Raw genomic sequence first — 17,130 nt, forward strand, 5'->3', positions numbered from 1 at the left:
TATTTGGTGAGAACAGTGGTCCCAGAGTATCTGAAGAATATCCTTTCAGTTACTTCATGCATCAAGGGGCATAAGTCTACTTACAAAACTATTGCACTATTTCCTTATCTCACTGAGCTTCTTCTCCAATATATTTTCAAAGCATTGCTATAGATTTCATTATTTGCATTTTAGATTGTGTGGGAGGAAAAAAAAAAAAAAAGGAAACTGCAGGGGGCCTCCCCATCCCTCCATGGTCCAATCAACAATGTTACTCCCTGCAGTTTGTCTGATTAATGGCTGCGCCTCCCACTGGGTTTGTGTAATAGGTGCAAGCAAGGTGTTTAGAAGTACTTTGTGCTTAATTGCTCTCGAGGTCAAAAGCGTGAGACATATACCATGCAGGGAGAAATTCATTCTCCGTTTTTAATAGTTGACAGTATTGAATACAGGTATAAGCTGTAGCCTTATTTCCTCATCTGGGCACAGTTGTATAGTTGAGTCAGGAGAGCTTTGCATTGTACCCTGACATTTGTATATTTTCCAAATGCAGCTAGTGTGATCTTTACAGACCTAGTCAAACAATAGGAGTTTCCTAAAACTGACGTGGAGGGGTTAGGAAAAAAAAAGGCTTCTCAGGAAGTGGTATTTGGGAAAGTAAGAGTTAAAGTTGGGGTGATTACATGGAATGCATGAAAACAATTGCTATCTGAAAATGGACTAATCAGCCATTAAAGATTTATAAATCAATAGAAGGAATAATATAAACTCATTGGCTTTTATTTTTGTGCTTGCCAGCTGCTCTTATGCCTATAGTTTGTAAAATATAGATTTCTTTCTGCTAGCAAATGACACCAAACCATTTGGCAGTCATCAATTTGTCTTTAATATTTTTGTCATTTGGGAATTACTATGAAAAAAAAACTTAGTGAGCTCTGATTTAATTAAGCATTTCCTGTTATGCAATGATAGTGCATTCTTGAATTTCTCACTTGCATAATATTTCCTGTTCTAATTGGCCTTTTGTATTCCATGGAAAAAGCAGTCTAGTTTGAGTTTTCATTGACTGATTGGATTGATTATATAGAGATGGCATGCTGGTAACGTTATTTGTTTCATAAAAATGTAGTCAGAAACACCATTGCCTCAACATCTATTAATGTATTTCTTTTTTCAGTTTGCAAGTATACAGTCCATGAACGCTGTGTCTCAAGAGCTCCCGCATCTTGCATCAAAACATATGTGAAGTCCAAAAAGAATACTGATGTAAGTTCGGGGTAGCATAAACTTTGCCATGTACCTGTTAATTTAGTAACCCTATGTATATCCACACTTTTCTTTTGCAGGTAATGCACCATTTCTGGGTAGAAGGAAATTGTCCAACAAAATGTGATAAGTGTCACAAAACTATAAAATGTTACCAAGGCTTGACTGGACTTCACTGTGTTTGGTGTCAGATCACAGTGAGTATACTTACAGTAAAACCTTTAGCACAGGTTAGAGAGACAAAAATCTGCATATCTTTTATAGCCTCATAATTCAAATGGTCTTGTTCAGTTTTGTCATCAGGAATGGATAGTGTGCGTTTAAGAAACGGTATATGATATTCATAGGAGTCCTTAACTGTTGCAACCAAATACACTTAAAGGTGTACTGTGCTTCAAAACAATATAAAAATGGAAATAATATATGTCATTCTAACGAGCAGAATTCCCAATATACATTATAGGAAGATTATAAAAGAGTGTTCAGTACCGGGAAAAGTCAAGGTCACTGTGACACTAGAGCAAAATCCTAATTTGTGGTGTACTGACAGGCAAATGAAATTGAGGACATCTGGTAGGATACAGTGATTTCAAGTGTCTGGGAATAATAGCAGAGACATCTTGATAATATACTAATCTGTGCACCAAGTCTAATATATACAACTTTTGTGTGCTCCTTATTCAGCAGGAACCCATAACTGGAACTAATGACATTCAAGGAACACTGCCCTTATAAGTGAGATCTTCATGCTAGAAGAAGCAATGCCAGTATTTCTGTTCCTAGCCAGGGCAGGATTTAAATCTAAATGGGGAGAGATTCAGCCTTCTTCTAGGGTTTTTGCTTTTTTGCTGATAGCATTATTATTATTGTTATTGTTGTGGAACAGCAGTTGTTTGTTCAGTGTTTTAAATAATAATATGAGACTGAGGCATTAGTGAATGTTTGTTTTCAGCATACAAGTTTGGATGTTTTATGACATATTTTCTTAACACAAGAATGCAAAATATGAAACATCATCAAAGAAAATAGATCCAGGATACTTTCAGTGATAAGCTGTTATGATTATTTAAAAACTGATATTTTAGAAGAAAGCAGATATGTACTCCAGATTGCTGTCAAAATTTGGATAATTTATGTAGAGAATAAAACACCCAATCCAAATTTTTTGCATGCAGATAATTAAATTTAGGCAATGGCTATCTGTGTTTAGGTAGATAAATAAGAGTGTTCTGCTCTCTATATAGATGTTTTTATATTTGTATAAAATGCGTATGTCATTCAGGAAATACATATTATGTAAGGGTTAAGGGTCCTTCTTGAAGTCAAAGGAAGTTGCGAATTCTGTAAGCTCCTCAGAAAACAATATTTTCCCATTTTTTCGTGTGAATTTGGTCCAGATTTGTAAAGGCTTTTTACTTCGTGAAGATACACATCAAGATTTAGAGGACTTCCATAACAACTGAGATTCACTGAGGAAATATTAAGAAATGATTTATCATTGAAAGCACTGTGAAGGAAGAGGCTAAATTCTTTTGAAAATATCTTAGGTGCTTGTGTGCACATTTAAAGGTTTAAATATCTGTCAACATCCCAATTAAAAATGGGCCTATGGTCTTTTGAAAATTATGGCACTGAGGTTTACAATTTTGCAATTGTATTTCCGTGAGTAATTTCAAGATTTTTATTTTCTGTAAAAGTAATGTTGCATTTTCCTAATAACTCTGTTAATCCTTTTATTAAATTTTTATGGTTCAGGTATAAATTAGACACATAAGTGAAAAAAGCGTATTTTTAAAGTTTTAAAAATACTGCAAATTATTTGGTTTTCAGTCTCCTATTCACTTTTCTTGCAATTCTATATATTCCATACATTCTATTGAAATAACTTTCTTTGCTAATAGTAATAACTTTATTACTGAAAAAAGACTTTTAAATTTCTAACAGATGCTTGATTTTTGAATGGATATTCTGAAGTTACATAATTATCATCACATCCTTCATACATTTTCATCTCCTTGTACAACGCTACATTTAGGGCTTGTTGCTGACATTTTTGTAATGTAAGAGGATGCTAGTTATTACGCAACTAATTCTGAGCCTCTTTCGTGCATTTTAAATATCTCTTCTTCTTAGAACTTAATATGGTCACTTCTAATGTCAAATCACTGAATCAAATCCCCCAAATTAGAGATGTTTCTCACTAAGGAGGCTTGTTATACTGAGTTCTCAGCCAGGCCCGTGATTCTTGCTTCCATATACTCTGTAGCTTTCTACCACGGTCTTGCAAATGTTTTTTTCCTCATTTTGTCTCCAGCAAATATTATTTTTCCTGCTTTGCAGGCATCTGGTTGTGAGGGAGGTAATATTCTAAAGGAGCTAGGTTTGGGGTAAGGGAGTTTTGGGGAAATGTATTTAAAATCTGCTAAAACATTTTTTTTGAGAAGAGATGCATATTATTTCATTATGTTAAAAAGTGGGGGTTTTTTCATTAAAGCTATGTATCTTCTACCATTTCTGTTGTCTGCTATGCACCAATTCTGTTGTCAAAGATCAGCAGAGACTAATAAGAAGATTAAGCTATTTTTTTCATAGATAAGTTTGCATGCCACTGAGTAGCAAAGCTGCTAATTACCACTGAATGTGTGAAGATACTTTTATTTGATGTAACATGGCCTGGTGTGCATTAATTATGGTACAAGTAGCCTTACCACTGAGGCAGAGAATTAGCATGACAAATGATTTAGATTACAGGGCTACCAAAATACCCTCACAATAAGGCTTTAATACTCAGAGTAAATCGAAACTCGTTAGACTTTTATTTTCCGTTGCTAAGTAACTGCCTGAAAAGGTAACTTTGCAGTATAAATGAATATGGACAAGGCTAATATTAGGTGCCATTCAGTTCAAAATTCAGAAATGTTATGTCAACATTAACTGTACCAGATAACTTTATGAAGACCATATTACTGGTAAAGCTAATGTACATCAGCAACTGGTACAATTTTCTGGTAATTTTTATAGTTCATACTGACATAGTTAAATCTTCTAAGGGAAGGTGAATCAGTCTTTCAAAAAATGTGATTTACAGATGCAGACATTGAACTACAGATTTTCTAACAGCTATTGAACCTGTGGATCTAATGCTGTGTGCTACCTATTAAACTAATTAAATCACTTGTTAAAAAAAATTATTTCAAAATTTCTGGTATATAATATCCTGATAATTTTCCTTTAATGCAAATACACATATCTTCTCAAAAAATAAAATATTCATCTCTCTGGGAAATGCGTGTGTTACCTGAAGAACTTAATGCACAGTTTATTGAATCAATGCAGAAATAATAAACTTTCACCAAATTTCACAATATATGTTATATTTTATTGTGGGTATCTCTAATAATATTTTATATTGTAGTATACAAAATAAATGTGCATGCTTTGCATGTTCCAGGCACACAACTGTGCCTTTGTACTGTGTGCCTGGATACATATGTTGAAATATTCTATTTAGAGACATTTGAATTGAGTTAAATCCTAAAATACCAACAAGAACTCTTGACTGTTAATGCAAAATATTTCAATAAATACATCATTATTGTTGGCATTTTATGTTGATGTTATATACACGTTCTTCCCTTCCACCTTTTTAACAATATGGAAGTAAGCCTATGCTCTTTCAGTCAGCAGACCTGAGGATATTCTTTCCATGTTTTCAGAGTAGAACTCTTCTCATTGCTTTCAGGAAAATTGGATGAATACTAAGAATAAAGTAGAAAAAGGAGAGTAATTCAGGTTCCTCAGCAGTCAACAGAAGCCTGAACATTGATTCTATCAAGACCAAAATTTCCCCAATGCGGCTTAAAGCTTTTAGATATTCCTACGTTATTCTCTTATATTTCATATATATTTTCATAGATATTGCAGCATCGCAATTGAATTGGTAGTGACTTATTCAGCTTTAAGTAGGAAGCAGAGTTATACCAATAATGCCAAAGGCTGCCCTGAATTACCATAGATTGCTCACTAGTAGTAGAACAGAAGTTCCTGGCTCAGTGTGAGAAGCTGTCTTCTGAAATGAAGGTTTTGATCACCAGTAACACTATGCTGATGTTCTCATTTTGTGTGCTGGACCACATGTGCAATTTCCAAACTGGAAAATATTTTAATCCACTATTCTTTGCTTCAATATAAATTCATTGGTTTTGTCAATCCTAAGAGGCTTTGCACTGCAGTGTATTTCATTTTCCGTATTGTACTCCAGTAATAATTAGATTAATTTAGCATATCTAAACTCACCCCACTCTAGGATGCCCTTTTTCTTAGACTGTAGTAGTAAAATGTCTTAAGTTGAATCTTCATTTTCTGTCTTCTCGTAGTTACATAACAAATGTGCTTCACATCTAAAACCTGAATGTGACTGTGGACCTTTGAAGGACCATATTTTACCACCCACATCAATCTGCCCAGTAGTATTGGTGAGTTGTCCGTATGTTTATTTTAGATGTAATCCTCTGTCATAGGTAATGGCTAAAATGATGCTGGTACTGACTGCCAGAGTATTTTTAAATTCACCAAACTGTGTGAACCTTAAACACAATGGGTAATCCTGGCTGATGAGTTTATAGGCACGAGCATGCTTTATCCCCTGCATATTGCATTTTCCTTCGTGATGAGAATGAACTTTCTGTAGGGCATATTATAACTGAAGCTGACTCAGGTTTTATCACTTACTCAGGCTGTACTTACCAGAAACTGTATAGGCAGAACACTTCTACATTTTACATCTTTTATAGATCCAACTTCCCAGAATAATGAAGTTACTCTTATGGACAGTTTTTGCTTGGGATGCATATTGTATATCTGCAATGCTGAGGTCTCTGATCTAAGCCGGAGGTTACCTAGAATGATGACACTGGTCTTGCAGTAAGCTATGCATCAACATTATGGTATATTTTATTCTGCAGTCGTGGACAGTAAATTTCTCTGTCCACAAAAACAATAACTCAATTCAATGAAAATAAAAATGCATGCTATGTGTAGGTTGTATAGAAAAGAGCTGACCAGTTTATCATTGAAAAAAGAGCTTCGGAATTAACTTATGTGTTCATGTATTAAATTGGATGTTTTATGCTGATGAAAGTCATAGCATCATCATATTCATAACAGAACAGACGTGTGGTCCTCTTACTTTAAATATATTTCATAACAAGAGTAAGAAATGCTTGAACTTAAGAAAGAATGATTTATTGCAGGGAAGAAAAACAAGAAAATATACCTTTTAATCTTAGACCTGTTTCTGATCATTAAGAATAATATTCATGCCTATTGTAAATTACTTGTCTTCTGTTTAATCCTTTTGGCTGTTTGTTTATAAATCTGCTAAGGGATGGATGCTAGACTTTGGCCCTCTACTTGAGTAAACTGGGACTATTCCATTGCTGTCAATGAAGGTAAAGCAATGGAAAGCTGGCTTTAATATTTATGAAGTATTTTTTTTAATATTTTTGAAAAGTCTTCAGAGTCGTTTTGTAGTTTGTCTGTAGTAGTATTTTGATATTACCTGGACAAGTCCTGAATAATAATTGTAAAATATTATTTTAACTTTGTTGGATGACTACATTCTGCATTACGTTATTTAACTTTCAGGATTTTAGGGCATACTTTAAAAGTTAATATGTAGAAATTATGATTTTGTTATTGGACTGGTTTTGTTTTATTGTTATTTATTGTTTGCCATTCTTATAAACTGAATAAAGCCTTAGCATGAAATTTCATCTTCAATTATATTTGCGTGACTCCATTTTCTTTTCAGGAGAGGAAGAGGGATAGAGGAATTAAGATTTTCATTCCACAATTGGAGTTTAGTTAAGTTGTTTAGAGGATATATAAAACCACTCTAGAGTCAAATCACCCTTGAATAGGTTTATCTGCAAATTTTGAAGGCTTAAGCAGAAGAAAATATCTTTTCCTGTATCAGAATCATGTTTCAGTATTACATACTAATAATGTAACATAAAACATGTATTGCAACACAATATATATTGTTAGGAATGGAAAATATATTTTACTGTGATTTAATGAGAACTTTATAATTTTGTAGTATATTTGTTTATCTAGTAGTTTCTTCCAAAAATGCATTAAAATCCTGGGTATACTTACATTACAAATAATGCAAATTACAAATCGCTAATAGGAATTCCTCCTAGGAATGATTGATTACAGTGTACTTATTATTTATCTTAGTAATTTTTTAATTAATTCCTCCCATTTCCTGTTACGGGGATTCCTTTTGAGAAACATAATAGTTCAGTGTATGTGAAACCAGCACTCTCAATAATGACAGCAAAAACAGTGAATATATCCATGTCAAAATTGGCCAAAGATACAATAGTAAGTGTGTCTGTTAATAGAAATGATGTGTTCAGACATGTCAAATCTGATATACCTGACAGTGGAAGGGTCCTTCACCTAGGACACATAGTTAGCTTCAAGGATCAGCTGAGTAATAATATTCTTGCAATGCTACACATATGTGGAAGGTAAAGAAAAGCAGATAACCACAATGCTTTCTGTACCAGGTTTATCCTTGAGTATTTTGAGATATCAGAGAAGAATGTATCTCCTCCCGTAGAATAAGTTATAGGAGTTGTGGGAAGATAGCATGTTGAAAAATCTTGTATCTTTGATTTCCCAAAAGTTTTGGTGCTCCCTTCAATCTGTAACTTAAGAAGTCCAGACTTCTTCCAAAAAACTGTCAGAGTTCATCTCAGACCAAGATGCCTTCTCATAAGTTTTCTTTCAAGAGTACAGACTAAATCCCTTGTCATCTTTTCTCTTTTGTGGAACTAAGGACATTCGTATTTTTACTTTTCTCATCCAGCATGTCTCATTTCTTCAGTTCTTGTGAAGTCCAGCCTTGACTCTTTCTGCAGAGATAAAGAGAATTTTTTTCATAAATTGCATTTCACAGCACCATGTACTATATCAGAGCTACCAAAGTGGTCTCTCGGCTGCAATTTGTTGTTCAGGTCCATATCCTCTCAGTTTTACCATTTCCTAGGTATCTATTGACATCCAAAATCACTGCTGCAGCTGTGACGAATAAATAAAAACCCTTACCTTTACTGATTGTAATATCATAAAGGGTGACCTTTCTCTTCCCCCTAAACATAGCCACGTCAGCTCAGGTGACTGTTCTAAATTACATTAGGGTCTCTTTAGGTCATTTAGGGTCTTTTTAGACACAAGAGAGATTCTGCTAAAGTATAGTCAGTGGCATGATCTTCTTACACTGTCCTTTCTCTTAATGGCCAGAGAGAGAACCTAAATGCCTGGTAATCTGAAAGTTAGATAGCTGGTCTAAGTTAAATAAGAGGGCTCCCATCTTCAAAACTGCACAAAATGGAACTTGTCAAATGTTATTCCTACATATAGGCTACATTCTCAGATGAAAAAGAAAACATGGTGAAACTCAGGCAATTGATTCCCTGTATATAATGAAAGAATCACATACCTGTCTAGATTCAATGCCATATAAAGATTTCATAGAATCATGAAATGGTTTGGGTTGGAAGGGAGCTTAAAGATCATCTAGTTCCAACCCCCCTGCTGTGGGCAGGGACACCCTCCATTAGACCAGGTTACCCAAAGCCCCATCCAACCTGGCCTTGAACACTTCCAGGGAGGGGGCATCCACAACTTCTCTGGGCAACCTGTTCCAGAGCTTCACCACCCTCACAGAGAAGATTTCTTTCCTAATATCTAGTCTAAATCTACCCTCTTTCAGTTTAAACACATTACCCCTCATCCTATCACCCCATGCCCTTGTAAACAGTCCCTCTCCAGCTTTCTTGTAGGCCCCCTTCAGGTACTGGAAGGCTGCTTTAAGGTCTGCCTGGAGCCTTCTCTTCTGCAGGCTGAACAACCCCAACTCTCTCAGCCTGTCCTCATAGGAGAGGTGCTTCTGTGATCATTGTCACGGCCCTCATCTGGACTTGCTCCAACAGCTCCATGTCCTTCTTAGGTTGGGGGCCCCAGAGCTGGACACAGTACTCCAGGTGGGGTCTCATGAGAGCAAAGTAGAGGGGGGAGAATCACCTCCCTCGGCCTGCTGGCCATGCTGTTTTTGATGCAGCCCAGGATGTGGTTGGCTTTCTGGGCTGCAAGTGCACATTGCTGGCTCATGTTGAGCTTTTCATCAACCAACACCCCCAAATCCTTCTCCTCAATGTCCCTTTAGATGGCATGCCTTCCCTCCAGTATGTTGACCACACCACAGAGCTTGGTATTGTCAGCAAACTTGCTGAGGCTGCACTTAATCCCACTGTCCATGTCCCCAACAAAGATGTTAAATAGTGCTGGTCCCAATATCAGCCCCTGAGGAATGCCACTCATCACTGCTCTCCACTTGAACATCAAGCTGTTGACCACAATTCTTTGAGTGTGACCATCCAGCTAATTACTTACCCATCAAGTGGTCCGTCTGTCAAATCCATGTCTCTCCTGTTTAGAGACAAGGATTTCGTGTGGGACAGTGTCAAATGCTTTGCAGAAGTCCAGGTAGATAACATCAGTTGCTTTTCCCTTATCCACTAACACTGTAACCCCTTCATAGAAGGCCTATTGTCCCAGGACCCACAGATGCATCTCATCAGGTCCCATGGACTTGTGCACCTTCAGGTTCCTTAGGTGGTCTCAAACCTGATCTTCTCTTACAGTGGATGGTTGTTCATTCCCGCAGTCCCTGCCTTTGCCTTCTGCATGTTGGGCGGTGTGGCTAGAACGCTTGCCTGTAAACACTGAGGCAAAAAAGTCATTGAGTACCTCAGCCTTCTCCATATCCCAGGTAACCATGTCTCACGTTGCCTTCTGGAGAGGGCCCACATTTTCCCTAGTCTTCCATTTATCACTGACGTACCTATAGAAGCTTTCCTTGACATCCCTGCCCAGATTTAATTCTATCAGGGTTTTAGCTTTCCTAACCTGATCCCTAGCTGCTTGGACAATTTCTCTGTATTCCTACCAGGCTACCTGTCCTTGCTTCCACCCTCTGTAGACTTCCTTTTTGTGTTTGAGTTTATCCAGGAGCTCCTTGTTCATCCATGCAGGCCCCCTGATGTTTCTGCCTGACTTCCTCTTTGTTGGGATGCAACGTTCCTGAGCTTGGAGGAGGTAATCCTTGAATACTAATCAGCTTTCTTGGGCCCCTCTTCCCTGCAGGGCTTTATCCCATGGTAGTCTACCCAGCAGATCCCCAAAGAGGCCAAAGTCTGCTCTCCTGAAGCTCAGGGTAGTGAGCTTGCTGTGCACCCTCCTCGCTGCCCTAAGGATCTCGAATTCCACCATTTCATGGTCACTGCAGCCAAGGCTGCCCTTGAGCTTCACCTTCCTCATCATCCCATCCTTGCTGGTGAGAACAAGGTCCAGCATGGCACCTCTCCTCGTTGGGTCCTCTATCACTTGGAGAAGGAAGTTATCATCAACACATTTCAGGAACTTCCTGGATTGCTTATGCTTTGCTGTGTTGACCATCCCAGTATCTCTTGGAGGGACAAAGGGCTTGTGAACATGAGGCTGCTCCTATCTGTCTATAGAGGGCTTCAACTGCTCGGTCTTCCTGGTTGGGTGGCCTGTCACAGACCCCCACTGTAGTGCACCTGTTGCCTGCCCATCCTTTAATCCTGACCCATAAGCTCTTGGTCAGCTCCTCATCCATCCCCAGGTAGACCTCCATGCACTGCAGCTGGTCACTGACATAGAGGGTGACACCCCCTCCTTGTCTCCCCTGTCTGTCCTTCCTAAAGAGCCTGTATCCTTCCATCCCAACGCTCCAGTCATAGGAGCCATCCCACCACGTCTCCGTGATGCCAATGAGATCGTAGCCCTGCAGGCGTGTGCATATCTCAACTCCTCGGTTTATTCACCATGCTACATGCATTTGCATAGAGGCATTTAAGTTGGGCCCCCGATGAAGCTGACTTACTGGCTGGAATTCCTCTGTGCTGCACTCAGGTGCTCTCCTGCTGACCTGTGATCCTTCTCGCAGCTCTGGGCATCTGTTGCTGGCACTGGCATCAAACTGGTAGAACTGGGATGGATTTAGGTTCCCCTTTTCATATCTCACTGTAATATTTTTCAATGTTTTAGTAAAATGTAGTCTGTCAACTTTAAAACTAGTCCTTTTTACTTTTCTGTTTACCGTATATAAGGCTTGTTGTACAGTGAAGTTTTTTGTTCAAGTTAAATGAGTTTTGTTATAAACTGTGTGTGCAGATCTCAAGTGATAGTCTTTTAATAGATGTCAGATACACTTTAATGTTACTCTCTTATTTCGGTAATGTTTTAATTAATTCATACTGATTGAATAAATGTACATTGAGACTTGTTTCCTAATGAGGGCACATTTAGAGGAAAGGTTTTGCATCATTCTGATATCCTGTGGGTAATTATATTCTAATTATATGGTGGGGGGAAAAGTCTATAACTCAGTGCTGATATTGTTCATTGGACCCAATTAATTACATGCACATAATGAAAGTTCATGATAAGGTTGACTGGCAGTGAGTTTAAAAATCTTTAACTCAATTGAATCCTAGCCTACCAAGAGTACAGAATTAGATCATAACCAGGTTAAAAACTGGGCATTGGAATGAGATGAGTGAGTAGTGAAGGAAAAAAGATTGGTGTCTCCTTTATGATACAGCTTCTCTCCCCCTGCCCCTTTATAAGGCAGAAAGGGAAAAATGGTAACATATGTTTTGGCTTCTTCGTTTCATGCCTTCCTTTACTTTGCTCCGTTTATTGATGAACACGTAGGATGTTCTACTTCATATATAAGCTTGTAGAAAAGTAATTAGATTTTTCTATTTCCCACCGAAATAGATATAGCCTTGGGTAATGACAAATCAACCAATAGAAGCCTACTATTTAATAAATATATATATTTATTTCATAATGTATGATGATTTGTGAATTTTACGATGAATTACTTTTTACTTAATTTCTAATATTGATTTTGAAAACTATAATTAAAACTGTTAATCGTGGAATAAAAAGAAAATTATCGAATAAATCGTAAAACATAAGGTACCCTGATTATGGTGTGAGCGTTACTGTATGGCAATTATCACTGTCTCCATAGTAACCAGTTTATTTCAAAGGGGGAGGATCTGTGTAATATTGAAGACAAAAGTGAAAGAAATAAAATTTAAAATTGGATTTATTTCCTTGTGTTCAATTTTCAACTTCATTGTTCAGCATTCTGGCACAAATTGGTCATCATGCAAAAATTTGCAACAACTCACTTTTTCTTTCTTTTCTCTGGCTTTTCTTTTGTGTAGTGAAGATACTTATAACTTTTTAGGACAAAATCATTTAAGCATAAATTCTATTCATATAAATATAGAAAATATATAGAGAATTTCTTACATATAAAATATGCATAGAAATTTTATAAATCATAGAGTAAATTTATTTATACACATCTAATATAAAATACGATCATAAGTCAAATTCACTTGACCTCTTATTTTAAACTATAAATGGCTATTTATATTGGTGGAGGAAATGGATGTATCTGATTTGGGTTGGTTGGGCATTTTATTGTACAGGAACGTAAATGTTCAAAAATCTTTTGTTTATAATTAGTTCTGTTTAGGCACATAGAACAATATACACAGCAGATTACAAATGTTCTAGGTAAGCAACATGCCTTGTGCAACTAAACAATATACATTATGATCTGTAGCTTCAAACTTTTGTGTGGATATAGCAAGTGTGTTGAGATACTGGCAAAAAGTAATACAGAATTGAAGTTGAAAATACTGTACAAGAATTTTCTTTGGCTATCAATATTTAGAGAGACTAGATAGAATAGCTAATGGCTATGTTATAATTGCAACATAGTTCAATAGATATTTTTCCATGTCTGATAATATGTTTTACTAATACTATTTTCCCGTGAGGTAGGTAAATGTTACACACATAGGAAAGCAGAGATGTAGAGAGAAAAAGAAGGAATTAGCAGTTGCTGGTTGAAGAATGAACTTTCTTAATTCCTTTTCCATTTTTTAATCCTAAAATGATTCTTCTGTTTTTATAATAGTAGAGATCAGTTTTACTACCATTGAATGCAAGATCAACATGGGGTGCAGAAAGTCAGCGTAGTGTGTGCGCATCTTTATGAGCAACTCGATCCTTTGAAGTTGAGTACTAGCCTTATTCTGAGTTTCTGAACAAAGATAGTACAAAAACCAGTTATTTGAATATATATTCTTCTATAGGAAGGGAAATTTAAATCTGGTTGTTGAATATTCGGTAATGAGTTTTTAAAACAAAACAAAATACTTTTTTTCCTTTTCAATTGCATATCATATTGCAGGTTCAGTTCTCTGAGAATCTAAAACAGACTTGAAATATAATGGTGTGCTTATCTACACTAAGAGCTTTTTCATTTCTTTGAAGTCAGAAGGAAATTAATAATTGCCCTGGAGGAAAATGTATCTTCCTAACTAATTATCTGTTCAGCAAACACAGGTCAATGTTAAAATAATAAGATGCTGATAAACTGAAATGGCAGCCATTCAATCATTTTAAGTTATATTTAGTTGCCTGCCCACAACTCGTCACTACTGTCTGTCCCTAAGTTTATTGCTTACATCCTCTCTCATTGGAGTTTAACATGTTTTATTTTCAAAATTCTTTTCCAACTGTTTTGTCTTTCTTGGATGATGTATATAATTATCTCTATAGCTCAGCTTCATTTTACGTTGCAGGTTAAATTAAAAGTCTTGGGCCCTTAAGTTGGTGCATGTTGATGCATATATTGAATGGGTGCAAGATGTAAGGCAAGTTATCTTCAGCCAGCTGAATGAACTAAGGCCGACGTGCTAAATGAGAAATACTTGATTGTGATTTTGATGTGTAAATCTTTACATCTTTATAAAGACATATTAAACAATTAACACAAAGTATATATATAAAGTTGTCATGTAGTGATTCCTTGTTCAGAACAGTCTGAACAGGTGTTTTGGAAGGTATTCTCAAATGACATCGTCTCCATTCCATATATTTTGGCTACTAGTAATATGGGTGACCAAATACCTCCTTCTGGTTGACATAATGTGATGATTTTTTTTTTTCTTAGCTACAAATGTTTGTCATCAAGACAGCTCTCCGATAATTTAGAAGCATTACCTTTCCTTTATAGTATGGGCATGTGGAGCTCACTGGACAGTATTTTTGCTAGTGAACTGGTTGCTAATCTTGTCCACAGGATGACACTTAGCTTCAGGCCCATGGATGTAGAGCTGGGTATTGTGCTACAGCTCTATGAGCTTTCAAGGCAGCATGATGTGGTGTCCTAATATTGGCCTCGTCTGCTTAGTATGTACGCAGGGTTAGAGCTGGAAATGTGGAGAAAATTTTATAAAGTAAGTTTTGAAAATATTTTAGCATGTCATAGTGAGTTAGATGTGATATGTAATAGATATTACAGATAGATTGATCCCCAGGGTTTTGGAGTAGTGGTGGTGGGGTTTTTGCAGTTTTCAGGGCATCTGAATCTTTGGTTCTCTTTTGTTATCGTGTAACCACGGACAGAAATTGCATGGAATGGAATTTTTGTGAGCAAGGTCTTGAATACCACATAGGTTTAGAAAATGACAGTCTAGGAGTACCTATTCTAGTATTTCATTGCATATTAAAGCATGGGTTTTGCATCCTTGGAGATTCCCGTGTCATTAAACAAAATATAAGGAATCATGGATCAACCTTCCTCCAAGTTTCTTTAAAAAACCCAAAGCATCACTTTGGTATTCAAGTCACATATTTAAACTTCCATGGCCTTCATCTTGGAAACATTTGAGGACACCTTTATACACTATTCCATGCATTCCATCTGATCTTCCGTGACCAGATTCCCCTGATAAATATCTTTCAAGTTTCAGACTTCTGAAATAAGATATATTTTTAATAACTGTTTCAATTTATGCATATTAACATAGAATTTGGTTCTCTCCTTATACACTCCCATCCTCAAGCTGGGCCATAGGGTATATGCCTCATCTGAAGGCATATAGCATAAAAGAAGTAATTATCATACAGAAGGAATCTCAAGTGTTCAGTAGTTACTTGACAAACTTTGTAGTGGTGTTAACCATTCACTAATGACTTTACAATCCTATTTAATGTATAAATAAGTTTTTGTTTAATGTATAAAATAAATGGTTTTAAAGAATCTCAGCTAAGAAATAATCCAGAAAAATAGATTTGCACTTATTGATTAAGAGGCAAGGTGACAAAAAGCAATTTTTGCTTCATTGGCAGTGGATTCTGTGTCAGCAGTTAAAATGTAAAGAGGTAACTTTTTAATCAGCCTTTAGTTACTTATCTGGGTTTTTTTAACAGCTATGATAGAGTTTGATATTTCTTAATGTTGGTGTTTTGTGTAAAGGAAAAGACTGTACCTCTATATAAAGAGTAGAAACACTTTTTGAGGATGAATGTTGTATAGCTTGTCAATTGTAGAAGAAAGCTTTTTAAATAAGATCCCTTGCTTTGGATGAGTATTCAAAGACTGGGAAGATAAAAAGAATACTCCCCAGGTATCAAGTAGCTCTTTTTACTATTCGAAAGAATATAGTCCTCAAGTTTTCTAATATTTTTAGCTGGTGATAAAATGATCCTACACATACTTCCCAGAATATAAAGTATATATGACAGCCAAAACATTGGGGGAGTACGGTTGTGCAAATGTGTACAAAAGTGCCGTGTACATTTGCTGTTAAGTACAACTGCTCCAAGGTAACGTTCCTCGTGAGTGCTCTCACCATGCCCCTTGCCGTCCCAGCTGTTCGGTGTTGCAGCCTAACATTCTCTTTTTCCAACAGACGCTACCCACTTTAGGAGGTTTGCTCCCTGAGGTGCGTAACGGGAGGCATCCATGTACGCACGAGTACTAACAGATCATGATATTGTACATTCTTCTTGCTATTAAAAGTGCATTTTGGGGCTGAACTAAAAATCTAAACATGGTATTCTGTGTTGTCATTTGAAAGGCCCTGTCTTAGTTATCAATTCTTTTTTCTTATTTGGATGAATAAGGGATAGATACAATTGAATAGTTCTTATCCAACAGTGATCTCTCTGGAGCAATACTGAATGGTAGCTCCAGTTGATGGATATTGACTTCAAAGTGGGAGTTCAAGGTGGGAAAAGAAGGCATGAGAGGTGCAAAAATGGGTGGAAAAATTTTTGTTGTGGTAAGTACTGTTTTGAAGGATATGTGCTCTGGCACATACCAGAAGAACAGAAAAGCTTGATTCTTTGAGCCATCAAAATGTACAATAGCTTTTAAAATGTTGTATTCAGTATCTCTATCAACCTCATGCATGTCCACTAAACAAAACGGTTCACAGATACATTTATCATTTTGTATGCTTTAATTAACAAGATCTTAATACAGCACAACTGTTGTAGAAACATTTCTTACCTTGAAAAATAAATTTTTGCATTTTATAAAACCATTTATTCAATGCATGTCAAATTTGTCTTAACATTGCTAGAATTTTTAGGCTATTATCCACAGGAGATTTTATTAAGCTGATATTATCTCATTAAAAAAATGACACTGTTTAGTTTCTGACACTCTTGGATACTTTAGTAATGTTAGAGTTCCTGAAAGTTATTCAAACAGTCATGAACAACTGGATTAGAAAGCCAGCTTTCTATTTTAAATATAAAAAAGTACCTGTGCAAGAATATTTAAAAGAGATTTTAATAAAATGGTAAATCTTTTTGTGTTCCATTAATAGATTTATTTAGTAGAATTAAGATACACATTATGTTATTTCATACAAACTGTAACTCAGATCCTTACTAGTATGA

General features: G+C 36.2%; 1 protein-coding gene across 11 annotated transcripts in view; it reads left to right on the top strand.

Annotated features, from left to right (window-relative positions):
* Positions 1 to 17,130, top strand: part of DGKB (diacylglycerol kinase beta) — a 414,451-nt gene that overhangs the window by 160,412 nt on the left and 236,909 nt on the right. For 8 of the 11 annotated variants that reach the window (XM_054817166.1, XM_054817163.1, XM_054817164.1 and 5 more), the window contains 4 exons: positions 1,157 to 1,245; positions 1,326 to 1,442; positions 5,622 to 5,720; positions 16,134 to 16,166. In XM_054817166.1, coding sequence (XP_054673141.1) covers positions 1,157 to 1,245; positions 1,326 to 1,442; positions 5,622 to 5,720; positions 16,134 to 16,166 — 338 coding nt within the window. The remainder of the gene's footprint in view (positions 1 to 1,156; positions 1,246 to 1,325; positions 1,443 to 5,621; positions 5,721 to 16,133; positions 16,167 to 17,130) is intronic. The other 3 variants (XM_054817171.1, XM_054817173.1, XM_054817170.1) reach the window with 1 other exon arrangement.

This window comes from Grus americana, chromosome 2 (assembly GCF_028858705.1).
Source record: "Grus americana isolate bGruAme1 chromosome 2, bGruAme1.mat, whole genome shotgun sequence".
NCBI classification, from domain to species: domain Eukaryota; kingdom Metazoa; phylum Chordata; class Aves; order Gruiformes; family Gruidae; genus Grus; species Grus americana.